The 26,305-nt window shown below is 47.2% G+C and overlaps 1 protein-coding gene across 2 annotated transcripts in view; it reads right to left on the minus strand.

Moving 5' to 3' along the window:
* Positions 1 to 16: 16 nt before the first annotated feature.
* The window catches only part of LOC111861470 (probable cation-transporting ATPase 13A3), a 53,864-nt gene continuing 27,575 nt past the window's right edge, over positions 17 to 26,305 (minus strand). Inside the window, exons 2-19 of one of the 2 annotated variants that reach the window (XM_033750338.1) lie at positions 26,139 to 26,218; positions 23,501 to 23,668; positions 22,795 to 22,865; positions 21,794 to 21,885; positions 20,904 to 21,060; positions 19,976 to 20,180; positions 18,664 to 18,862; positions 14,910 to 15,010; positions 11,801 to 12,004; positions 11,102 to 11,302; positions 10,439 to 10,624; positions 8,403 to 8,516; positions 7,819 to 7,972; positions 5,717 to 5,959; positions 4,692 to 4,828; positions 4,324 to 4,543; positions 2,302 to 3,029; positions 17 to 708 (exon numbers count right to left, since the gene is read on the minus strand). In XM_033750338.1, the coding sequence (XP_033606229.1) occupies positions 382 to 708; positions 2,302 to 3,029; positions 4,324 to 4,543; positions 4,692 to 4,828; positions 5,717 to 5,959; positions 7,819 to 7,972; positions 8,403 to 8,516; positions 10,439 to 10,624; positions 11,102 to 11,302; positions 11,801 to 12,004; positions 14,910 to 15,010; positions 18,664 to 18,862; positions 19,976 to 20,180; positions 20,904 to 21,060; positions 21,794 to 21,885; positions 22,795 to 22,865; positions 23,501 to 23,668; positions 26,139 to 26,218 (3,587 nt within the window). In that variant the 3' untranslated portion in view covers positions 17 to 381. The remainder of the gene's footprint in view (positions 709 to 2,301; positions 3,030 to 4,323; positions 4,544 to 4,691; positions 4,829 to 5,716; positions 5,960 to 7,818; positions 7,973 to 8,402; positions 8,517 to 10,438; positions 10,625 to 11,101; positions 11,303 to 11,800; positions 12,005 to 14,909; positions 15,011 to 18,663; positions 18,863 to 19,975; positions 20,181 to 20,903; positions 21,061 to 21,793; positions 21,886 to 22,794; positions 22,866 to 23,500; positions 23,669 to 26,138; positions 26,219 to 26,305) is intronic. The other variant, XM_023846083.2, reaches the window with a different exon arrangement.

The following is a 26,305-nucleotide window of genomic DNA, read 5'->3' on the forward strand; positions in this document are numbered from 1 at the left end:
GACTAACCGCCTGAGCTATGGCGCGGCCTTTCAAGAAATGAAATAGTAATATGAAAACAGAATTTGATGCAAATAATACATCAAGAATATTTCCAAAGTAAAATAACTTAAATATTCATCACATTATACAATTGATTATTGTCACTACATATACATACGTCACTTAACGGAAGCACTTGTTACGGAGTGAAAAACGCTTCAGTCTATAACATTATGTCCCTTCATCACTGCCGAAATGGCCGAAATTCACTCGTATCAGAAGCCCATACACTCGTGGCTTCTTCACAAAACCTGGTCTGCCATCTCGTGGCTAGTCAAGGAATGTCACTTCATCACTGTCTAAAGTCATTCGCATTAGAAGCCTCTACATTCGTGGCTTCTTCATAGAGCCTGGTCTGCCATCTCGTGGCTAGCCAAGGAACTCTCTGGCCCTCTCTCGGCTCTGAAATGAATTTCCGCCGTATCCAGTGGCGCACGCAATTCAGTGACCGAAGCATTCAGTTTGATCGGCAATTCTGTGGTTACCGGGGGCCACATTTCGGCAGCCAGTTCTCTGTCTACTGCCAGAAATTTCTCTTCGTTGGTCGTCAGTCCTGCCTTCTTTTTCCACATTGGCCTAATGATCTTTGCCAGCACGTAGTTGACCAGCACGTCTTCAGCGAACACCACCAGCACAAAATGGCTGACAGCAAGGCAGAGGATGATTACCTGTGACAAAATGTGCGTTGTGAGTAAAATTTTGTTTTGTTGTTACATCAGCAGTAGAATTATTACGTGAACTTGCACTTCGCCTCTGTACATAGGCGTAGTCATTACATTTCTGAAGGCACGTAGCCAATAGTGACGCTGGCCCTTATCTGTACCCTATTTTACGGCTGTGCATTAACTGTGAGGTTATTTGTCATTCATAGACGAAGTTGAACAAGCCGTAACAGTGCGCATGTTGTAGGGAGTTCACTGAGTTCACTGTGTATTTGATACAAAAACATTAAATGAGAAATATTAAGCGGATGAGACAGAAGCTTACGTGGGAGTCAGAGAACCGTAGGATAGGTTTATATGAGAGAGAGAGAGAGAGAGAGTGACGCTACATTTGGGGGAGGCGGCAGTGAGAACCTGGCAGTGCCCGCTCGTCCTGCAGATGGAGGTAATGTATATGATCGGAATTGACATTTACATGGCGCTTGAAGGGCAGCGTTATAGTGAAATTTGATCTAACATTTGGAGGGCTCTATTAGGGCGAAAGTTTGACGTTACCAATGGGAGGGGTGAATGTGAAACATGCAGTGCAAAGTGGAATTTGGGTACCAACTGAAAATTTGCTCTAGGACCGAGTAAAAGCTCGGAAAACCTTGTTGGAGTTGGCCGGTCGCAAGACCTTCCGGAGGCAGACTGACTTCCATTCGACAGTCCGGCATACGGGAACCCTAACGTTACTCCCCGTTTGACTGTTGTTGCTTTATTTGAAGAAAAAAATTTTCCATATAATGTTCCACTCCCCCTTACGCGCTCATGGTGTTGTGCTTAATTAGTTAAGCACAGGGACAGCTTCACTCTTTTTTAATGTGCATACTTTGGATGAACAGCAAAGGGTTGTGTAAAACATTTGCGGGGGGGGGGGTTAGAAAATGTTATCTTCCTTTCTATGAACACTGTGCTTCCTACAGCAGACCAGTCACGGAGCATCAAGATATACTGTGACATGTAGACTCACTGCCAAGTAACAGCTGTGTAAACGGGCGACAGGATAACAGCCGTTGCTAGGGAACAGCTCTGTGGACACGTTTCCCATCAGCAAGAGAACACTAAATAATGGGAAGAGACTTTTTTGTGCGGTCCGCGCCGGGGATATATAATGGTATAGTGCCTCAATTAGACCCACCACCCCGTGTGGAGGCGGGGTCGAATACCTCCACCGTGACCCTGCGAGTCGTAGGAGGCGACGAAAAGGGAAGTCTCAGCTCTGAGACGGTAAAATATGGTCGCGAGTTCCAAGGGACTCAGACCCGAGAAAGACTGCACTGGCAAGGGCCAGCAGCAAATACAAACGGCAGACCCGTCCTCTCGTCAGAGAGGGCGCCCCACAAAAACAATACCGTAAATACCAAACAGTAATAAATATCTGGTCATGAGCCCCAGATGGGACTTTGACTTGGACTTAGACCCACGACCGTTTCATTTCAAATCTTTTTCAATTCAGCATTCATGTATATTCCTGCGTGAGACGCTATGAAGCCTTAACGACTGTCAGTGGCAGCAAACAACTCAGTATACCAAGAAGTGTTTACTAAGAATTTGTACCTTGAAGTCGAAGGCTGGAGGTTGGATGTACCCGAAATAGTCCGTAATCCACTGTGCAGGATACATCGTCTTGTAGGCACAGATGAGGGTCATGATCACCAGGGAAATCATCAGGGCCACGTTGGTGTATATCTCCTTCCTGTACGGCTTGCCCTGCGAGAATGCCACGGCAGACGCAATGTACTGGAACAGGGACACGCAGTAAACCGCGTAGTTCTCGTAGCAAGCATAGCTGTCAGGGATCCGCTTGTAGTCGGAGTACCACGGGAACTGCCTGACCCAGAAGAAGGCGCCGAGTTGGACGGCCGTGATGATGGTGACATGCAGGGTGAGTGACGTGAGAGGGATGAATGATAGGAGACTAGTTAGGGGCGGGTCCCTGACCAGGGGTCCTGCATAAGCCCGAGTCTTGCCGAAGAAGAACCCGAAGTTCACAATAAGGCAGATGTCGATGAACAGGAACTGCAGATCAAACAGATTGCTCTCCACGGCATAAAGGATGATACAGGAGATGAACTCGGTGAGGGCGTACGCCACCATGAACTTGAAGATCCCTGATGATGTCGACAGGGCTGCCCGTCCCTCACGAATAACCTTAGGGACGCAAGAGATGTTTGCGTCCTTCGATGTGAATGGGGACGCCACCGAGGACTCGGCTTCAGAGAGAGAGATTCCAACATGAGCCGCTTTGAGTGCGCCACAGTCGTTTGCTCCATCACCACACATTGCTGCAAAACGCAGGAACATTCTGTTAGTGACATGCGCAGTCTTATACTGGCCGTACCTTTGGACGCTGCCTCTGGTTTGCTCGTGAGAAGTGTGAATTCTAGTGGGGTGGGACTAAGTCCCTTGTACTGCGGCCACTTCTGGCCTATTGTACCAGCCCCAGATGATAGGTGAGGGTGCTTATGGAGCAGTTGGTGAATTGAAGATTTGCAGGGGAAACCGAAGTACTCGGAGAAAACCTGCCCCAGCGCCACTTTGTCCACCACAAATCCCACTTGACCCGACCCGGGATCGAACCCAGGCCGCCGCAATGGGAACCCAGCGACTAACCGCTTGAGCTATGGCACGGCCCTTGATATAACACATACACACCCCACAAACTCAGTTACTGCGCAGTCTGTTGAAAGCGGCCACGTTGAAAATACTAACTGAACAGGGCATTAATTTTGGCTGTGGGCTGGACGAAAGCTGTTCAATTCCCGACAGCATCAAGGACGACCACACTGGTTGGGACTATGCCCTGGAAATAAAACTGCCATAGCGTGAAACTAGCAGCTTGCCTGCATCTGGTGTATAGGTGAACACTGTGTGTGTCACGTCGACCTTTACAGTAGGTCCTAATGCGTATGTGTTCCATTCCACGACGCTGTCAGTGTGTAGGTTGCATGGCGTTGAATGGGGACACGGTTTATGAGCAATGAGTTGGAAGACATACGGAAGCAAGCGGTCATGGCGCAATGAAGGTACTCTCCCAGTATATTCCTGGAGGGACTGAGGAATGCCAGGAAAGACCTCAGAGAGGACAGCTTGTAATTGGGCCGAGAATAGAACCGATGCCCTCCCGAATATAGTATAAGTGTTACGGCTACATTAGGCTGCTCGGTTATGTATATAGTAATTTTGCACTGTAGTAAATTTAGGCCCTAGCTCGAGCTGTTAGCCACCGGCTTTCCACCGTGGCGGCCCGGGTTCGAGCCCGAGTCAGGTTATGTGGGATTTGTAGTGGACGAAGTGGCACTGGGGCAGGTTTTCTCCAAGTACTTCGGTTTCCCCTGCCAATTCTCATTCCACTTTCTGATCCACACTCATCGCCTATCATCCGGGGCTGGTACAATAGGCCAGTAGTGGACTCAGTCTCACCCCACTCGAAGAAACTATTAAAAAATATGTGGGTGGGTCCATGAGGCTGAACTCAGTGCACGAGGAGAAAACCATCCCAACATGCCTGGCAGGAATGAAACCCCGTAACCAGTGACTATACTCAGTACAGCGCACTGTAATGTCGACCGAACGTACCCACATAGTAGCCAAGTCCTTGTAGTTCCTGAACTAGCTGCTGCTTCTGATCCGAACTCATGCGAGCGAACACAGCGCCCCTGGTGCAGAGGCGCGGAACGAGCTCAGGGAAGCTGTCTCTAATTATGGCCCACGTCTTCCCTGTCAGCGCCAACTTGAAGCACTCCTGTCCGATACCTGCCTCCACGTCATGTTGGCCGTTTGGTATGACAGCCATCAGCTGGAAGAGAAGCATCTTCATATCAGGGGACCTACTTGACTCTATGTCATCGAATTGCTGCTTGTCAAACCAGTTTAGTTCCCTGCTGAGTGCAGGAGATGAACTACACATAACCCCCCTTGAGGAACCAGGCTGTATGAGTACTTACATCTTTCGGGGATGTGTAGAAGACCCTGGCCGGCGTGCCCTTGACCGCAGGAACTGCTGTTACATTCACCACTGTCTCTCCTGGAGAGAAGATACCGCACTCCTTGGCCACGCTGACAGCCGTGAGGATGTTGTCTCCTGCAAGGAGAGTAGCTTGTCTCGGTCACCATGGCAACAAGGGCCCGTAGAGCTCAGGGAAACTTGTGGAGCTGGAGACCACTCCAGAGCGGTCTGTATGGTTCAACGTAAGGACTTAACTGGCGAATTGTGTGTCTGTTTCATTATACCAGATTAACTACAGTTAAATTTGAACAGCAATTATCAGTGTGGGCAGTGAGTAATGAATGGCGTACATGAATCTGAAATATGAATGTTATGGATGGACTGACGCGACTTCAGCAGTACGTGGCTATGCGTCAGTTTTAATAAACTTCCTGTAACAAAACTAATAGGTAAAGTTGTCCCTCTGCTTAACTAATTAAGCACTACGCTATTAAGGCGTATGGAGGGTGGAAGTATAGATCCACATTTTCGTGACCTCTGCACTAGCTGGAGGTGAATGGTCAGCTTCACGTCCCGGTCGCATTTACCCCCGAGGAAAGAGCCCCGATCACCCTACCGGGACTCGATCTCCGACCCCATAGCCAGTCGCTATACCGTCTCCGCAACAAAATAAAAGTAACAGTAGAATAATGAGCCGGGATAGCTCAGTCGGTATAGCGACTGGCAATGGGGTCGGAGTTCGAGTCCCGGTAGGGTCAAGAATTTTCTCCACAACGTCCAAGCCGGCTCTGGGGCCCACCCAGCCTCCTATCCAGTGGGTACCGTGGGCTATTTCCCAGGGGGTAAAGCGGCAGGGGCCTGAACCTGACCAGTTTTCTCCAACTAGTGCCGAGCTCAAGAAAACGTGGATCTATACATCCACTCCCCATACGCCTTTATTAGTTGAGCACAGGGACAACTTTACCGTCACCTTTTATTAGTAACTGACAGGAGTAGTTAAAAACTTTCCGCTCTGCTTCATACCTGTGATCATGACGATCTTCAGGTGCGCCGCCTTCAGCACGCCGATCACAGGCTCGGTTTCCGGTTTCAGCCTGTTCTCCAGCACGATCATGCCCAGGAACTCTAGGTCCTTCTCCATGTCCTCACGGCGCATGCGCTGTATTTTGGTGTAGCTTGTCTCCGCCAGGGTGCGCCTGCCCAGTGCTATGACTCTGTAACCCTGCTCCGTGTACGTCTGCAGCGTGACGTTAAGCTCCTCCGGTACTGCCAACAGACGAAGCTGACTTTAAGCCGCGCTGAGTAGCTGACCCTCAGAACACACTACAGGTCTCTGCCGTCACGGTAGGCACATTCCTCGAGTACATTCCGCTCCAGAGTTAGGATATAGTAATGACCACGGTCCTACAGAACACACTACAGGGCTCTGCCGTCATGGTAGGCACATTCCTCGAGTACAATCCGCTCCAGAGTTAGGATATAGTAATGACCACGGTCCTACAGAACACACTACAGGGCTCTGCCGTCATGGTAGGCACATTCCTCGAGTACAATCCGCTCCAGAGTTAGGATATAGTAATGACCACGGTCCTACAGAACACACTACAGGGCTCTGCCGTCATGGTAGGCACATTCCTCGAGTACAATCCGCTCCAGAGTTAGGATATAGTAATGACCACGGTCCTACAGAACACACTACAGGGCTCTGCCGTCATGGTAGGCACATTCCTCGAGTACAATCCGCTCCAGAGTTAGGATATAGTAATGACCACGGTCCTACAGAACACACTACAGGGCTCTGCCGTCATGGTAGGCACATTCCTCGAGTACAATCCGCTCCAGAGTTAGGATATAGTAATGACCACGGTCCTACAGAACACACTACAGGGCTCTGCCGTCATGGTAGGCACATTCCTCGAGTACAATCCGCTCCAGAGTTAGGATATAGTAATGACCACGGTCCTACAGAACACACTACAGGGCTCTGCCGTCATGGTAGGCACATTCCTCGAGTACAATCCGCTCCAGAGTTAGGATATAGTAATGACCACGGTCCTACAGAACACACTACAGGGCTCTGCCGTCATGGTAGGCACATTCCTCGAGTACAATCCGCTCCAGAGTTAGGATATAGTAATGACCACGGTCCTACAGAACACACTACAGGGCTCTGCCGTCATGGTAGGCACATTCCTCGAGTACAATCCGCTCCAGAGTTAGGATATAGTAATGACCACGGTCCTACAGAACACACTACAGGGCTCTGCCGTCATGGTAGGCACATTCCTCGAGTACAATCCGCTCCAGAGTTAGGATATAGTAATGACCACGGTCCTACAGAACACACTACAGGGCTCTGCCGTCATGGTAGGCACATTCCTCGAGTACAATCCGCTCCAGAGTTAGGATATAGTAATGACCACGGTCCTACAGAACACACTACAGGGCTCTGCCGTCATGGTAGGCACATTCCTCGAGTACAATCCGCTCCAGAGTTAGGATATAGTAATGACCACGGTCCTACAGAACACACTACAGGGCTCTGCCGTCATGGTAGGCACATTCCTCGAGTACAATCCGCTCCAGAGTTAGGATATAGTAATGACCACGGTCCTACAGAACACACTACAGGGCTCTGCCGTCATGGTAGGCACACCAATCGAGTATAATCCGCTCCAGAGTTAGTGTGTAGTCAAAATCACGGCCCTCCGGAACAAGACACTGTACGCCTCTGCGTTATCAACGGATTATTCGAGGAGTTGCACTAAAGCAAAGTGCCCCCGAAGTTCGCGGTCCCAGAGAACCTGCAGGGAAGGCCTGAAGTGTACACCCAACGAGTTGCTCTGATGCAAGCCGCACTAAACCCGAGGTGTCCAGTATAACAGCTCTGTTTAAAATACGTGACCAAATTAACGTCAGAAGCAATATAAATTACTCTAAGATTCTCAGACGCTAAAACGCTTTTCAACATAGTAACCGGAATAATTAAGGGGGTACACAGTCACACGGACAGACAGACAACAAGCTGATGACAGGGTAATACACAAACAGCAGTGTGATGTCATATACCTAGTTTTATGCCAGCCTGTGAGGTAATCGCTCGCGCGATATGAAGGAAGCGTTACCTGTTTCGGGCCGGGACAGCGACACCACCATTTCGGGTGAGCCCTTGCAGTACAGCACGAAGTCCTGCGACCCCAGCTCCCTCGTTACCACGCTCATGCGCTGTAGCGTTGATGAGAACTGGAACTGGTGTACCAACGCGATCTCTGACGGCAACTGTGGGAGACAAAAATAATCCTACAGGAGAAAGAAAAGCAGATTTGTCCCTGTGCACAATTAATTAAGCATCACAGCATGAAGCAGTATGGGGGAGTGGAGGTGTAGGTCCGCCATTCTTGATCTCGGTAGTAGATGGAGGTGAGCTGTCAGATTCACGCCCCGGCCACTTAACCCCCGAGGAAACATCCCCCGCTTTCCATTGTACGGGAGACTGGGTAGGCCTGAGAGCCTGCCTGGACGCTGTGGAGTAGAGAAAATTCTCTTTCCCCAGCCGTCCAGGCCGTAGCTACTGAGCTACCCGGGATCCTTGGACGAGGCTTTGTATACTTGTGTGACAACTGTGGTGCGGGATGCATTGTGTGTGAGTGCTCGCAATGTTGCATCTCCAGCAGAGAAGCAACGTCTCCAAGGCAACGGGCCTACTCACCTCGTCATGACCGCGCCCAGCGGGAGACTTCACTATGGTCGGCACGATGAGATCGTACTTCTCCTGATCAGCCACTTCCGGTTCCTCCAGCTTCCAGCCTGTCGCCTCGAACATCTGACACAAAAACACTGTGTCATTCAGCATCATCAGGCCGAGTTCCAAGGTGAAAATGTGTGGCATGTAGACCTGTTGTTAGGCAGCGACCGCGAAATAAGCAGCTGTACAACTGCCGTTGCTAGGTAATGGCCGCAACAGGAACGCAAGCAACAATAGAACTGTTGAAGCGGTGTTTCTGTGCGGTCCGTGCCGAAGCTATATAACAAGGAGCAGCTGCGATTGCGAGAGAGGATAAAAGCCCGTGTGGATGTGGGGTCGAATACCTCCACCGTGACCCTGCGAGTCGTAGGAGGCGGCGAAATGGGAAGTGTCTTATCTGAGACAGTAAAATATGGTCGCGACTCCCAAGGGACTCAGACCCGAGAAAGACTGCACTGGCAAGGGCCAGCGGCATATACAAAAGGCAGACCCGTCCTCTCATCAGAGAGGGCGCCCCACTAAAACAAGACCGTAAATACAAAACAGTAATAAATATCTGGTCATGAGACCCAGATTGGGCTCGACACCAAGACTTACTGACTGACTGACCGTCAGTCGCAATGTGACTTGGACTTGGATTGTGAGAAAGTCGTGAGACGGCAGTGAGAAGAGTAGGAGTTAGTTGTGAGACAGTCGCCAGCCAGCAAGGTCGTGAACACGGAAGGTGAGGAAGGTACGGCGTTGCTAGCCGTTACCGGGCGACTACCTATGAAGATACAGCAGACTGAGGAGACATAGTGCGTGCTGTAGTGATCTGTAGAGTGCTTGAATTAGCGGTAGCGCTGTAGTAGTTTGTAGTTACGTTCTGTAAGTGTTCAGTAAATCCAATCACCAATCTAAACCCCGTCTATAGTCACTCATACACGTGACAGTAAGTTACGTAAGGACTTTGTTCCAGCGGCAGAAGTTGTATGAGCTAGGAAGGTGAACATGGAGAGTAAGCAAGGATATGAAATGGGCTAGTCATAAAATATTCGCCTAGCCTAGGCCCTAGAGAGGCTGAGGAAAACCTCTCTGGATATCGGGTAACTTGGTCGAGATTCGAAGCAAAATTCTGTTCTAGTGCATTACCGCGACATGGAGTTACGTAGTACAAATTTACGTCTGAGATAAACTGAAATATTTTCAAGTATAATGTAAAAGTTCTTTCACCGCGGCCCTTGTCAGTGCAACGAGCTATTCATGTGGGCTTCTTCAGTGCGTTTGTCGAGTCATTCACATTCACATGCTGATGGTAATAGTCAAAGTAAAATAGCATCAGCAATTTTCTAAAATAGTTTGTGAAGGCTGGTCTTACGCAGAATAGGCGTAGTGTTGCTCTCACCGCAGAAATTCGCATGGCCGCCATGCTGGTACTGTTGTTGCTAATTAATTAGTTCGAAGGCGGAAAAGCGTGAACTGGTCTGACATAAATCCTGCAATTGGTGCAGATGGTTACACATACATGAAGGAGTGACAGCACGCACTGTACAGGTCTTCCTTCTTCGAGTTGCCAAGATATCCCTTGAATGTTCACCGCCGTGCTCATAAAAGCCCTTTACCGTGTCCTGCGTCACATGATTCCATCCAACACAACCGACACTCAGTATCCCAACACAAATTTTAATAATATCCTGTCTACGTGTAAGTGTTCCAAATGTTTTTCTCCTTTGAGATTTTCCAATGAAAGTTTTGTATGCATTTCAAATCTATCTGTGGGTGATATCTGTCTCGCCCATGTCAGTCTACGTGGTTTGGTGAATAGCGCAAATTATGAAGCTCCTAATTATGTAATTTTCTCCAACCTCCTCTAACTTCATCCCTCTTGTATTCTAATGTTCCCCAAGTGCCCTGTTCTCAGCAGTTAGAAGGAGCCAGGCCTCCCTTGTAATGTAAGGGGAACATACTGACAAAGACGGTTTCAATCTCGTGCAGTTAGCAATGTGAGCCTTGGACCTCACCTTCACGTCCAGGGGATCCCCCGACAGCGCGCCGTTTATGAGCGTCAGAGAGTGACACGAAGCCATTCCGAGCTGCAGTGGTTCTCTGCTGAGTAGCGCCATGTCTTTCACGGCCGCTTGGAACCTGCGATCGTCCACCGGCAGAACACCCCACATGTCCATCCCGTCCTCTGTCAGCGTCCCTGTCTGACAGCAGTTGCCATGGTAACGGTAAAGCTAATAGAGGATAATAGTAAAGTGGATGTGTGGAACTAGTTCTGAGAATGAGAATTACATTTTCTGCGAGTGTCAATAGGAGGTAGGCTTTTGTACACCAGATGATAAAACTTTAAGTGACAACGATTTTTTTTCAAAATTGTATAATTATAAACTACTGACAGAACACCCTGCGGTTTGGATCGGTCGGCTAATCCTTGAGTCAGACAGGCAATCAGTCACAAGTGAGTCAGAAAATCAGTTAACTGACTCTGTAATTAATAAGGGCCGTGGTTTCACAGCCACGTGTGGCAGGCAGCGAGACAGATTAGCGCTATCCGAACATGAACCCCATTATGAAATTGTCGTGATGTTAGCGTAGACATTTGAATGTGAGCAGAAGGGTGCCAGGGCCGAGGATCCACTACGCAGATTTCTTAGAATGAGAGGACAACCACGCCCTCTTACCTTGTCAAAGCACACGCAGTTGATGGAGCCAGCAACGTTGATGACCCTGGAGTTGATGCAGTAGATCTTGCAGGCATGCAACCTGTTTTGTGCGTACAACTTGCCGACGGTCATCGCGGCCGGCAAAGCGGGGGGTATGACGATTGTGATGAGATCGAGTGCCTTGATCGCCACGTCACCGGCCGCAACCTCCCTTCCGATCTGTGGGGTGAGGCGAGATCTCTCGTTATAAGGGAAGCAGTCAACCTCACTCCGGTGTACATCAGAACAAACTGTGTTAACATTTGTAAAGAGGGTGGCCTCAGAAGCTGTCTTAATATCTTATACAATACTGAAATGTATTAAAATATATGTATGAATTTATCTGATTATGGGCTGGATGGCTGAGGGGTCGGATTTCGAGTCCCGATAGGGGCAAGATTCTTCTCCTCTCCATGTCCTCCAGACCGGTTCTGGCCCCATCCAGCCTCCGGGCACTGCGGCTGAACAGCCCCTTCACTGAGGTTGTGAATGCCTGAAGCCATACCTCCACTCACCCATACGTCTTCACTGCCTCGTGCCTAGTAAACACAGGGACACGTCTATTCCATGTGGCTAATTAGATTTCAGCCCCTCCGTCAGGGAAGGTACGGGGAAACGGAGCGAGACTTGAGGTTCGGTCGGGGGGAGGGGGCTGCGCACGGTATGTCCGGGGTTTACCTTGAGCACGAGAGTGTAGAGAAATCCGATTGTAGCAATGGCGGCCAGGATGCCGATGAATTTGTATGAGTCTTGATCAAACTTGAAGTCTGCGGGCGGCGGGTACATGATGGAGCGCACCAGACTACCCTTGGCGGTCAGGAAGCCGGTGCGCAGAACCACAGCGCGCACCTTCTCTTTGCCATAGAAGCGAGTTTGTATCACCTGCAATAAATTGCACACAAATATAGAATTTGAGGTTTTCACGACGCCAGTTTTCCAGAATGATATTTTCTGACATGCGGCTATGAATGAACTGTCGAGCGTTGGCATGTTGCATGGAAGTAAGTTATGTAGTAGGTCACGCACAAGCAAGCAACCTTTTCAATCAGTGCATCGTGTCTATTCTGTGAATACTGATAAAATTATGGTGTGGATATGTGAAGCGTATTATTTTATATGAATGACACTCTCTGACACTGGACTATTTTTGTGTGTTATTTGTAGGAGATGGCGTTAAGCGTCGACCTCGATGCATCAGTCGAGAACGTGTAGAGCTGGAAAGGAATAGGAGAGAAAGCAGGGGAAGTTAGGAGCACGAAAACTTCGTGAAGACATGGTGTTAGGGTAGACAGGTTCCAACGCTTCGTAGTAACCTGCTGCCTCCTTTTTCAGAGTAGAAGAGTAGCTGAGTAGATAGCTAGCAACAATTCGGAGAAACCTGGTGTCTTTTTCGGGGTAAAAGAAAATTTGTCTACATTATATAGGTCGCAACGTTTCGGAAAAACAATTTGCTTCCATCATCAGAGTAGAAGAGTAGTTTGGTAGGTAGGTAGGAACATTTCGGAGAAACCTACTGCCTCCTTCAGAGTAGAATAGTAGTTGGGTAGATAGGTAGCACTGTTTCAGAGAAACCTGCTGCCTTGTTCTTCAGGCTAGCACTTACTGTCCTGAAGATGGAAACAGTAGATTCCTATGAAAACTTGTGAGCTAAAATACATGACGTCACATTCCAGAGGACTGTGGTATTCACCGCGTTGTAATATACGTCGTTCAGTAAACAGATTATCTTTAATAACCGAACATTTCAGAGACAGTTGTGGATAATGGAACCAAACTACCGAGGACTCCCATTAATAACAGTCAGTTCGTCCTGCGGAAGCCTTCATGAATGCACATGAGTTGAGCGAGTTAAGTAGGCTCGTTAGCGGACTGTAAACAGTGTCGGTATCTTGACACGGGGCCGAAGTGACACATGCACCAGGAGATGGCTCTTGCGTCGGCTCCTCAGCGGGCCTGGCAGTAGCTGGATCACACGGCGTCAGGCGATCAACGAACTGGAAAGAGTTTTGAAGTAGAATTCATGGCGCGATTATTCCGGTACGTACGCTGGAGGTACTGAGTAAAGCCACGATAAACATCAGTCAGAATGATCGGTTACCCGGTAGGGACAGGAAACGAATACTTCTCGAATCCAAGTCGAGATACAAGGATACTGCCACGCTAACCTGCTCGGCGTAAATAACATTGAAAATTTAAAACCTGATAGATCCTGTAATAACTTGTGATGCCTGCAGTCTTCTGACACTATGATTTCGTGTGTTGGTTTTTATGGGTGTGAAACTTGGTCTTCCACGTTAAGAGAGGAACGTAGACTGAGGGTGTTTGAGAACAGGGCGCTGGGGTGAATATTTCGACCAGTGAGAGTGGAGACAGCAGGACGATGGAGAACACTGCATAAGGATTTGTACCCCTCCACAAATATTATTACTGTTATAGAATGAAGGAAAATGATAAATGGGTCATGTAGCACGTATGGCAAAAGAAGAATGTGAACGAATGAGCGCACTTGGAAGAGCTAGACGTAGATGGGACGATGTGAATGTTGAAGAAACAGGATTGGAAAACGTCAATCGGAGTTATCTGGCTGGGGATCCGGAGCATTGGCTGTTTTTGTGAGAGCGGTGATGAACATTTTGCTTCCATAGAGCCATGGCAACACCTCGTGTAGCTGAACAGGAAGGCCAGAGCCTCCGTCCCGTCGCTGTCATTTAGAGGCTTCAGAGATTCAAAACAACTGACGATATGGAAAGCAGTCAGCGCAGCCTCAACTTCATTTGTTCTTCCTAATCCCCAGTTGTCAGATAAAAACAAGTAAAGCTATCCCTGCAACAGGCCGTGGAGGCCCATAGGGTTGTGAGACCTCGAGGCTCCCACAATCTCTGGTAAGGTTGTCAGCCTTACGTGCCGGCCGCTCTTTAACCCCAGGAAGATTCATGGTACTCATTTCTGTTAGAGGCTGAGTCGACCCCCGGGCCATAGTGCGGCTGGAAGGATTAGGCGAATTGAAAAATCCCATGACCTCATTGGGAATCGAGCCCTCTATCTTCGGCTTGTAGCACAGTGCATTTGTAGCATTTGTCAGATAAGTGTTTAAAAATACATGCCCTTCTCTTTACATAAATTTTTCTTTTCATGAAGGTTAGATTTGTGACTCTCGTAAGGCAGCTCGGGTTACAACGGAAATGAGTTGTCGAGAGTTAACCCTTCGGATGATCGTAAATTACGTATATAGTAAGTCAAGAACGAGCTGGGAGTTTCTGTTATGTATCGTGTCTATTCTGTGGCCGGTCTAGAAAACCGAAATTAACGGCAATGGGGATCCGTTGCGCTGATCACGTGACACCCTCTATAAACAAAAGTTGGCACTAATTTCGCCGACAAGCGGCGGTCGCTCGGTTGGTAGAGTACGCTTGCGGACTCAAGCCACGGAGTTTGTTTGTTTTGTCTGTTCTGTGGTATTGGTACTATTGTCATGTACTGCGTAGTTGTGTACTGTATGCTACCGTGTAAAAGGAATAGTTCACGATTGCCTATCTGTGCGTGTTATTCGTGGGATATGGGGATAAACGTCGGCCTCGACGTATCATTCGATAACATGTTTGCCTGGAAAGGAATATTGGAGAAAACAGGCGAAGTTAATACACGGAAATTTATGTAAAAAAATGATGAATCTTCCCGTTGAATTCTCAACGACTCTCACGCTAATTTCTTCTAATAGGAATTAAACATACCGTAACATGAATATTCTAAGAGGAGGTCACTGGCCGCCACTGATGCATTTACTCACCTTAGTGCCGCAGAAAAGCGTGTGGTTGACGTCCTCTTTTTGGTCGTAAAGAACGCCTGAGAGCCGCGGGAGTGACGTCTTATTTACCGGCACGCTCTCACCTGTGCAGAAGACATATGAATCTGTAGCCATATACGTAGTATACTTGGTTCGAATCCCATCGCCATTCTTTTTCTTGTACACTAGTTCGCTGCGTAAATCGTACATCTTTGTGCTACTGACATCTGTCGGCTTCGCGACGAATTATTAACTAAACTGGATTTGAGGCTTTCACGTCCGTGAAAGTTCTTTTGGGATGTGGCGCCGTTAAGTCCGGTAGAATTTCGTCAGACGATCGTACTCCTTTCGTCTCCTTTTGCCGGAGAGTGAACCCAGCAAGTAGCAAGTTCCCACCAACTATTCGACTCTGACGATGGAGATATAACTTTCTCCCGAAACGTCTCTACCGTGGATACCGTGTTCACAAGGCCCCGTCACTGGTCTCCATCCCGAATCAATCCCGTCCACACATTTCCATCTCATTCTTCTAAACATAAGTTTTAATATTATCCCCCATGCCTGCAGCTTGTTGGCTAGTTTGCTTGCTTTCACCCTAAAATGGAGGCAGTACCTTCCCCCGAAAAGTCGGTAAAATCTGCAGGAAACTACGGCGTCACACCTCCAGAAGAAAGCATTGTTGCAGCCTACCTTGACCACTTCAACTGCTGCTGAGGGTCATTAGACCACTGACATCAGCCAGCTCAATCCAGTTAGCAGTACGAAACCCATTTCACAAGAGACGCATTTTAATATTGTGAGATATGAAGTGTTCACGTTGCTAGGTTATGACCTGGAGCTACAGTGCACGTAGCCTATACGTTCTGTACAAGCACAGCAAACCCTCGCTAATCCGCAGTAACTGCGGGGGGGGGGGGTAATCCTGGTTAAGCGGTAATCCGGATTAGTGAAGCAAAAGATAGCCACAGAAGGGAAAAAAACATAGAACACAAATAAATGGAAAATTTAACGATATAAGTAGTTCTGATGGAAATAAAAAAATATATCACTGTAGAGCCATTATTTAAAAACTACAAAAATGCAGTGCATTTATTCGCCGACAGAAGCCTCAGCAGTTGCACCTTTTTATGAACGTAATGACGCAGGTTTGAGGAAACTGTCTCAAGTTTTGTCTGAACAGACCAGCGGCTCATCTGCAGGTGAATGGTGAGCTTCACACCCTAGTTATTTTACGCCCTGAGAAAGAGCCTCCCGTACCCATGGGCCCCAGAACCGGTCTAGACACTGCGGAGAGGAGAGAAACCTCTTGACGAGGAAGGCTGGAAGGATTATGTTAATTGAAAAATACTCATCGGGAATCGAACCCCCGAACTTTCGGCTTGTAACATAGTTCCTCAACTACGCTACCGCGTGCCCCATACAACTTGAAGGTATTCCAAGAAAAGGAAATAGTAACGATCTATCATTACACTTGACAGAGAAGTTGAGTTATTCTAGAAATACTGTAAACAGAAAACACTGATCCCAGTAGCGCGCAAGGCACAGCGGTCCCCCCCCCCACTAATTTCAGCGCACCTGACAATGGCCGGGTAGGTCGAAACATGTAGTGCAGGGACGAATTTTAAATCTTGATATTTGCATGGCGGACGGTAAACAAAAACACAAATAAATTCTGAAGAAAGCAGTCTTCTGGGATGTGGCGCCGTTTAGATATTGCGTGAACCGACGTTTCGGAGGAACGTATCACCTGCATCTTCCGGGTAGAAGACAAGAAGAAATATGCAAGCGAACCAGCGTGTTGCACCTCAAATCTTACAAAAATAAGATAGGACTGCAACAAGATGCTAAAACACAGCATTGCGAAATGTTTGAAAGTGGCTCCGCCGAGGTCGGGTCAGGGGCAGCATGTTTGCCGAACACGCAAACCTGTTTTTATTATACTTTACAAGGTCTCAGAGCATGGCGTTTCCTTTGATATCATATTGACGGGAACAGCGAGGCAAGCGGAACTGTAGTGACAAAAACTGAACACCCTGCAGCGCCTGCGCGTTACTACTTCCCAGACACGTTGAGTGACACGGGAACTAACGAGATAAAACTGGTCATATTCTGTTCAATCCGCCAGAAATTGCTTCACGATTAGTTCTAGGAATTTTCGCAAGATGGCGTGGGGGAATTCCCTCCCGACTTGGAAGGTTGTCTGCCTCTAGCCGCAACAATTCGGGCCTGAGGCGTTTCCCAGGCAACAGCGCAGCTTGCATTTGTTCGACACTTCAGCGGCCACTGTTCTGGCGCTCCTTACGGATTCCAATAGCGTCTAATGGCGTAAGGAGATGTTACCTGGCGTATACAGCCTAGCACAGCGGTCTGGTGTCCGAATTTATAAAATATTAGAATACATTTAAACTGAAACGGTGAACGAACCGAACTAAGGCCCCCCATACACACACACAGTTTGGCCTTCCGATCGACCTTACAGGCAAAACTGTGACATTTTACCCCCTCCCTTTCCTCCCCATACACGCGCAGATAAAGCGGCAGGCTTCATGCCACAGTCACGGTCTTCCAGCCTATATTGCTGAGTCACACACGTCACGTGTTATGTCCAGCAGGCAGAACTGACGGACCGACGGGTTTCCCACAGGCCAGCAGTCCAAACGATTGGCCGGCCGGCCGCACCACACACGTCAGTTTTGCCTTTCAGTCTTCAACTGTGCAGGCTGAACGGAAGGCCAAACTGTGTGTGTATGGGGGCCCTAAGAAACACTAGAGACTTATTGGGTAGCCTGTAGTAGCTGTTGCGTAAGCAGTTCCTTGCTTCTGTTGTACCAGAATGTTCATCACTTCCTCACAAAAGCAAGCCATACACATTCCTTCATTATGGACATTTTCTAAATCCCTATTGAAACAAATTTTAGAACTGCTTGGATGGGGGATCAGGCAATAGCAAGACTTCTATAGGACAAAAAAGAGAAAGACAAATATGTCTGCCTCAAGCGGGATTCGAACCTTTGATCCATTTGTTTAATTTCTCAGTATCTCGTTATGTACCTCGCGACGAAATTTGTACAATATTAGTCGAGAAAATATTTTCACAAGCCAACATTAACCAGGAATCTTGAAAAAGTCTATAATGTTGTACTGTCTTGTACGTGTTTTTGCTCTTGGGATCCTGTGAACCTGTGATCTCCCTGTTTCTGCTTTGTCTTTGAGACGCTCTGGGCTCTCCGTGGGTTTCCTCAGTACTTCCTGTTTGATTTGCGGTGTACTTCCGAGGTCCATCTCGGAGATCAGACAGTTACAACTCAACAGAACTCAGAGTACAAGGACTGCAGTCCGCTGCAGACGCAATTGCGCTTTGTGGGAAGCACGTACGTGTATGTTATGGTTCGGAACATGAGCGTCTTATTGTCTGGCAATGTTCACTCGTGGCAGCATTCGACTTGCCGATCACAGTGAACTGTCTTCGCCCGCTCGAACGCTGGGGTCGTGGGTTCGAATTCTGCTTAAGACATGGATGTCTGTGTGCTTGTATTGTTCTGCATATAGGTAGAGGCCTCGGCACGGGCTAAATACTGTGTATAAGACTAAGGAACTGAAAAGCAGCAAAGGCCCAACGAAGGGCTGTAGAGCCATAGAGGCAGCCCTTACTTCATCCCTATGAATATCAACTGCTGTAGTTGTGCACGTGTCGAGACAACAGACACTCTGCTTGCGTCTGAGGCACCCCATAGCAGAACGGTTTCCCTGCCAGTACCTGTGAGCATGCTCTCGTTAACGATGCACGTCCCGCTCAAGAGCACGGCGTCGCAGTGCATGTCGCAGCCATGTGGGGGGATGATGATGACGTCACCAGGCACAAGCTGCTTCGTGGGCAGCTCCTCATACTTGTCAGCACCCCTCCATACAGTCACTACATCGCTAGACTGAACGGTGTCACGTAAACTCTGCTGGTTCTGTAATATACAGGGTGATCGTATTATTATGAAACTGCATTCTGATATGATAATCTTCTCATAAGACTTTACGCACTGAGTGCATCGTTACGTAGCAAAATGCTACATTTAATTTCTAGCGTTGCAGAAATTTGAAAGGAAGATTCTCTTTAGTAACTTTCAATTAAGCAAAATATGGCCTTCTTTTTGCAGATAAAATTATGCTTTTGAGTTTTGATGATGAAGATAGAATTTTCTGGGTTTGAAATAGATGATGGTGATTAAGTTCGTGTTATTCTGATAAAGCAACATGTAGATTAGGACTGCGTTGTCGCGTGTAGGGTGGTACACGTGAAGAAAATAACGGCATGTAGTTTGGATGATCGGATTCATTAGCACTTCGGTTACACTCTCTTAATTACAGTTAATACAGCGCTATCACTGATATACGCATTTTACAGCTGACCGTTGCAGAAGCACTAGGATTCTCAGTTTCCACTAGTCGTCTCCTAGCAACGGATCTCAACACAGAAACTAGTACTTTGAATCACTGTGAAGTCTTCTTGCCGTTTCTTGTTTAATCACCGTTTACTCCTCTGTCCTAATCCGTGTTAACTGATCTTCACAATTCACTAAGGACACGCTCCATTCTCGTCCTTGTACTCTCAACTGCTGAAGCCTCCTGGACCTTTTTCCGTGAGGGCTTCGTGTCCTTGACGCACGGCTTCTCTGCTTTGACCGACTGCAAACGACCTTCACTGTCCCCTACAAACCGTCAGCACGGACCCCATAGAAAACACCTATTATTGTATACGTGTTTACAGTTCTGTTGCTGAACACTGGGCATGGCGCGGAACCACATTGAAAACAAGTCATGTGATAGATATCTCACCAGTCCACTGGCGCCCTGATTGTTGCGTAGCAACGAGCTATATACATTCATCCTGTTGTTGCGTGCGCTTATCGCGGGGTGTTTATCGAGCCGTTGCCTGGCAATGCGTTGACATCACACAGTATATATTAATCTGCATTACTTTTCTCAAACTTGCCGAAAATAATTACCTATTTTAATGACAGTTGCAGTAAATGCAGGATGAAATCAAAATCTTGAATTCCGCCGTGGGTTACACTCACCTTACGCGTCTGAATTATGGTGCTAGTGACGCCGAAAGACGTCATGAGGACGATGGCAATGAGATAGTAGTAGTAACCCTCGGCGGCCCACACACATAGGGTGAACAACTGGAATATGTAGAACGGGTTGATGACTTCTAGGAGCAGCAGCTTCAGCCGGCTTTGCACCTCGACTGGGATGTTGTTGAAGCCATACACAGTTCGTCTGTAACAGGAAACGTCGGAAGCTGAACTTCCCTCTTTATGGCACTGCGGTTGGCATCGACTCGTTGTAAGTAGCTGGAAACGCTACGTGGCTGAACAGCTTAACCGTACTCTATTTTATAAGTATACAAAAAGTTATAAATCGTTTGATCTGAGTAATAACAAACACACAGGCTGATAATTACTCCTTGATTTGACGATAAAATAATAATTACATAAGCATTAACATAACATGGAAGTGTCATACGTGTGACAGAACCCAACACCGTCTTAAGTATACAGAATGGCGACATCGCGTCTGCAGGAGGCCGACAAAATACTGTCACGTTTATGTGTGACTATAGACGGGGTTGGACTGGTGAATGGATTTATTGACCACGTTCTTTTCTTATTGCTAGTGGGGTGGAACTAAGCCCCTTGTACTGCGGCCACTTCTGGCCTATTGTACCAGCCCCAGATGATAGGTGAGGGTGATTGTGGAGCAATTGGTGGAATGAAGATTGGCAGGGGAAACCGAAGTACTCGGAGAAAACCTGCCCCAGCGCCACTTTGTCCACCACAAATCCCACTTGACCAGACCCAGGATCGAGCCCTGGCCGCCGCGGTGGGGAGCCAGCGACTAACGGCTTGAGCTATGGCGCGGCCAGCTGACAGACTTACTAGTACTTGTATATTGGGGCACATTATTGGCGGTGTTGCAACTTCTTAGGCCAGGCCCGTTTACCTCAGCTGCTGCTGGTACTCGTGTAACCCCGAGTACCCGTGGAGCTCTGACTTAGTGAGACCCTTGTCCAGGCCTGCCAACTTGACGAACTCTGATCGATTCTCGTCCCAGATGTAACACAACTTCTTTATCCATACTGCTCGAAATTTCTGGATATCTGTTCAACAGACACAAAATGCAGAAATATCGAAAATATTCTGCAATGTTGATATGTTTCGTGTTTATTTCAAGACCCCGAATCAACTGCAGTTGCTATTCAGTGTGGAGAGATGCCCGGAGTCGAGTTCTGTTCGAATGTAGGCTCAGGGGTCCGCGGCAGCCCAAATTACCTCGACCTTTCATTTGAAGCTAAATGACATCTTCAGTTGATACAATATCGTCTTTACGTGGAAAACAGGAGAGAACATACTGCAATGTTAAAAAGCTACCTACAGTTGACTGACATTCTGGAGTGCCGGGTTCGAATTCCAGGCTATAAAAATTAAAGCTTCTGTGATCACTATCAGTTCCTCTAGGAGAATATCGGAACAATATATTAATATAGGCCATGACAGTTTTTTGCCATATCCCTCCTAATCCATCAGTTGCACTAGTCCTTACAGATCACATTCAGTGCTACGTGAATATAGGAGTGGGTTCAGAGTAGCAGGAGCCCTGCCGTATTTCGTGAACTGGATGTTCTTGCAAACAAACAGAATAAGTCACCAACTCCAAGTGTCTGTGAAAAAACGTGAAATAGAGGTCTAAATGAAGACACATACTCTTATCTGTTGCGTTTCAGTTTGACAAGAAAACTGATAAATAAAATTTATTGGAGTTGATTATCGTTTATCCACTGGGCAGTGAGCAGTTCGTAGAACACAGGAGCGCGCAGGCGCAGGAACATTCACCTTTCGAGAAACCATTACTGAGCTGTACGCGAACTCCGCAACTCGGATTGCCCGCCGACCCCGCGTGTGCTGCATTGCCGCCGCTCGAAGAGCTGGAAAAAAACAAGGACGATAATAGAGGCAAAGGACATCTCTCTCCCGTTTGTGTGTGCCTGTGTGACAGGTACTTTCCCGAGCATTTCAGTTATGCTTAAATTTCTGTTTGCAGATTTCATAGCAACATACGCGTGACGAAAATAAGGGGTTGCGAATCGGATGATTGGATGAATTGGCACTGCTTCACAATTACAGTCAGTTCTAGCGCTCTCACCTCACACATCACTAGGATATGCTCCAGTCTCGTCCTCATTCTCTGCTGGACTCTGTCCTTGTACTCTCAACTACACTCAGTCAAAATTACGTTATGACCGCCGGTCAGTCGGCCAGTCTGTCTGCGAATAAAGCACCCATCTCGGGCTTAAGACCAGATCCTTATTCCTGTCGGCCAGTTGCGGGTTTGTTGATATGGGGCCCTGTCTCTGACGAGAGGACGGCTCTGTCTTTTAAAATTGCTGCCGGCCCTCTCGAATGCACGGACCACATAGAAAACATCCTGTGTTGTCAGAATTATTGTGTAACCTAGCAACTAGTTGTAGCATGGTGCACAAAGAACACAGTTCCCATTGTTGCGTGTTCGCGGGAACGTGTTTACTGAGTCCTTACCTACCAATGATCACGTATTTTTGCCAAGCGCTTAAGCGGGAAGTTGTTTATCCTGCCGTTGCCTAGCTGTACACGTGACAGTAACAAATAAAGTAACTCGTGGCTCAGTGGATCATCCCGTCCACTGTCATTAAATATTTAAGATTCTAAAATAATTTCGTATAAATTTATATTATAAGTTTACATTTATCGCCTTGAGAATCACAGCTTCGTTTTGGTTTGGAAGGAAATCATTCTCTCAGAAGTTCTATAAAGAGACAAGAAAGTAGGAAGCGATGTTTATAAGTTCACGAACTCACCTCGCGCCCTCTGTTGAAATGGTCTTCACATCCTTGACAAAATATGTCTTGAATCTGCCCAGATAGTTGTCCTGTGGATGGAAGCAGAAGCCTATTAATGTAACAATAACAAGCCAAAGCCTTTACGATTCCTTGATCAAATTCTTCGTGAATAATGGTGTAATTAAAAAAACAACCTTCTTGTTCTTGTCACGATTTTGGTGACTATAGACGGGGTCCGGATTGATAATCGGCTTTATTGAACTCTCACAACTCGTAGCTACAAGCACGGGCTATGCTCTCACTGTTCTACACACTTCTCGGATCGCTACAGGACACGCCACTTGTCTGTTCATACGAAACCTGACAGTTTCTTCAAACACGAGTACAACTTCTGAGGCCTCTATCGGCGAATAAAATGCATTGCCTTTCTGTGGTTTCTAAATAAAGACTCTACAGCGATGTTTTGTTATTTATTTTCATTAGCGTTACTTCTGTCATTAAATTTTCCATTTACTTGTGTTCTGAGTTTCTCTTTGTCTTTTAAGGATACCTCTTGTTTCACTAATCTGGATTACCTCTTAACCCGGATGAACTTACCCAATTATTCCCGATTAGCGATGGGCTTACTGTAAATAAATGAATTAATTCAATTCAATTAAAATGACTGTGCTCTCCTTTAAGATTACAAAATAGTACGAGAAATGTGTTACAACGGGCAACTTACCACTACAAGCAGTTTGGTGGCGGTACTGAGGGGGCAGGGAGCGTGAGTGGCGTACAGTAACAACTGAGGGTACCAGTGAAACACGAGGCGAAGTGCCCCCAGCGTCAGGACCACCCCCGCCCACGTGAGTGTTGACCTCAATCTGCACCACGTGTAGCCCAACACTTCCTGTAAAAGAACCGCGTTGCCTAGTAACGGCATGCAGATTCATTGTTACTTATCCAGGATTTCCGAGCAATCTGGGCCCGTTTTAGTGTCCATATTTACTGCAAGTTTTGTGTTCGAACCCAGCACCTCTGTTTCGGATGGAACATTCAAATTTTGGTATGAGGAGAGCATTGATTGTGAATGTTAACGGTGACGTGGAAGTTCCCAGGAGTATTTAAATTGGGACACGAAGTGGTTCCTTAAGCGAACCCTGGAAATGAGGAATTGCGAAGTGCAATTGTGCAAAGCCAGTTGCAACAGGCACTGCTCCAGATTCTTCCCCACTTCTCGCAATTTCAGTTGCCACTAGTTCGTGGCAACGCTGCTGGAGGCGCCACTTGAACACTTGCTTGTGTGCTGACCGCAGAGTATGTTAACAGATGGCGCGGCAATAAGCTGATGAACGAATATTAATATTTTTTTGGACAGAGACTCCACGTAGGCACATTTGCGCGTCTGCATTGCTATTATACTAACATATAAATAATGTAGGTCTGTACCCTTGGGTGGCTCAGTCGGTAAAGTGAATAGGCTACGACGTGAAGAACCGGAGAATGGGATTTATGTTCCCAGTGGGTGCAGAAATCTCTCTCCTCACCACAGCGTCCAGCGTGGCTCTGGGCCCCATCCTGCCTCCCAACCAATGGGCCCCGGAGGCAAGGCTGCCGGTCATGAAGCTGACCAGTGACGAGGTGAAGCATGCCTGGAGCTATACAATCCGGATCGAAATACGAAGAATGAGAAATGCTGTTCACATTTGAGTGCGTACTTTAAAAGACACGTGACATTTAGGCAGGCAGATGAGTCACTTCTCTCTTCAGACAAAACTTGACGGTTTCTGTCAAACCTGCGCCATTACGTTCATAAACAAGTGCAACTTCTGAGTCTTCTATCGATGAATAAATGTATTTGTCTTTTCATACTAGTTCTTAACTAAAGGCTCTACAGTGATTTGTTTTATTTTCATCAGCACTACTTATATTAGTAAAATTTCCATTTATTTATGTGCTATATTTTTTTGCCTGTTAGGGCTACATTTGCTTCACTAATCCGGATTAGCGAGGGTTTGCTGTGTCTCCATTTCGTGGCATATTGCGTAGTGAACACAAGGGCCAGATTACCTTCAGCAACAAACTTGCTGTTTGTCAAGGAAAAACTGAGGTGCCGAAAGGAAGCCGTAGGAGCGATCTGCAGTAATCACCAGATCTGAGCACGCACGCACATGTTTGTGTCTGTATGTAACGTGTAGATACGTACATGCTTCAGGAGAGGGTCGGTGTAGCGGTTATATTCGATACGTGCTACACACGAATCTTGGCTGGGATATCGGTTATCCTGGTACTGCTCAGTCACTTCTGGCAAATTCCGGTATAGTGAATCGAATTGGCCATGACCATTTCGTTCCAGTGCCTTGACCAACCATCTTGCCATTCCGCGCTATGCAGGGTGTCCCAGGAGGAAAGGTCAATATTCTGGGAGGATATAATATCACTCATTATAAGCAAAAAGGTGTATATATGTACATCTGTCCTATTCGGAACGGTTTCCGAGATACAGCTATTTCACTGTACAGTGCATTGTACACTGTACAGACGAGCCACACGCCATGTCCTTACACGAGTTGCGAAGTGCATTGATGTTGACGGTGGAGTTTTCGAAAAGTATTACACTAGGTAAACTGTACCAACTTTGTCACTTTAACAATAATTTTTTTAATGCTAGTGCGGTAGGACTAAGTCCCTTGTACTGCGGCCAGTTCTGGCCTATTGTACCAGCCCCAGATGATAGGTGAGGGTGACTGTGGAGCAATTGGTGGAATGAAAATTGGCAGGGTAAACCGAAGTACTCGGAGAAAACCTGCCCCAGCGCCACTTTGTCCACCACAAATCCCACTTGACCAGACCCGGGATCGAACCCGGGCCGCCACGGTGGGAAGCCAGCGACTAACCGCTTGAGCTATGGCGCGGCCCTTCACTTTAACAATAAATACCGGCATTAGAAACAGTACGTAATATCTCTTTCTTATCAACAGTTTTGGAACTGTACAGTGAAATAGCTCTATCTCGGAAACCGTTCTGAATTGAACACATGTTCCGTGACCTCACAGAATATTGAGCTCTCCTCCTGGGACACCCTACGTAGTCTGAAAAACAAGAGCATAGTCAAATAAACCACAAAATAAATGTCGTGCTTCAGCCCGAGAATCCAAATAATTCAAAGAATATAACGAAAAGACAGAAAACCCCAACATTTCCCCGCAGTAGCCGCCAGCTGCCAGCTGCAAGTCTTCTTTAGATCCTTCTCGGAACGCTCCATACGAAGTTAGAAAACTTTTGGAAGAAAGAAAAAAGAAAAGAACAGAATTTTCAGCGCTGCTGTTTTTCTCAAAGATGCCTTGAGCCATGGCTTCGTACGTAAAAGTAGTGCTTACCATTTGATCTTCTTCATTGTAGTTGATGTAATTGACACGTGCAGCTCTAGCGGCGCAGACATTTTGTTTCGTTGCTTCCGCTGAAAGGAAAAAGTAAACGTCAGAGTGTAGAAACTATATGAAGGTGAAACTTTGCAGACATGAGAACAATGGAGGACTGGAGGGCA

This window comes from Cryptotermes secundus, unplaced genomic scaffold, assembly GCF_002891405.2.
Source record: "Cryptotermes secundus unplaced genomic scaffold, Csec_1.0 scaffold693, whole genome shotgun sequence".
Classification (NCBI taxonomy): Eukaryota; Metazoa; Arthropoda; class Insecta; order Blattodea; family Kalotermitidae; genus Cryptotermes; species Cryptotermes secundus.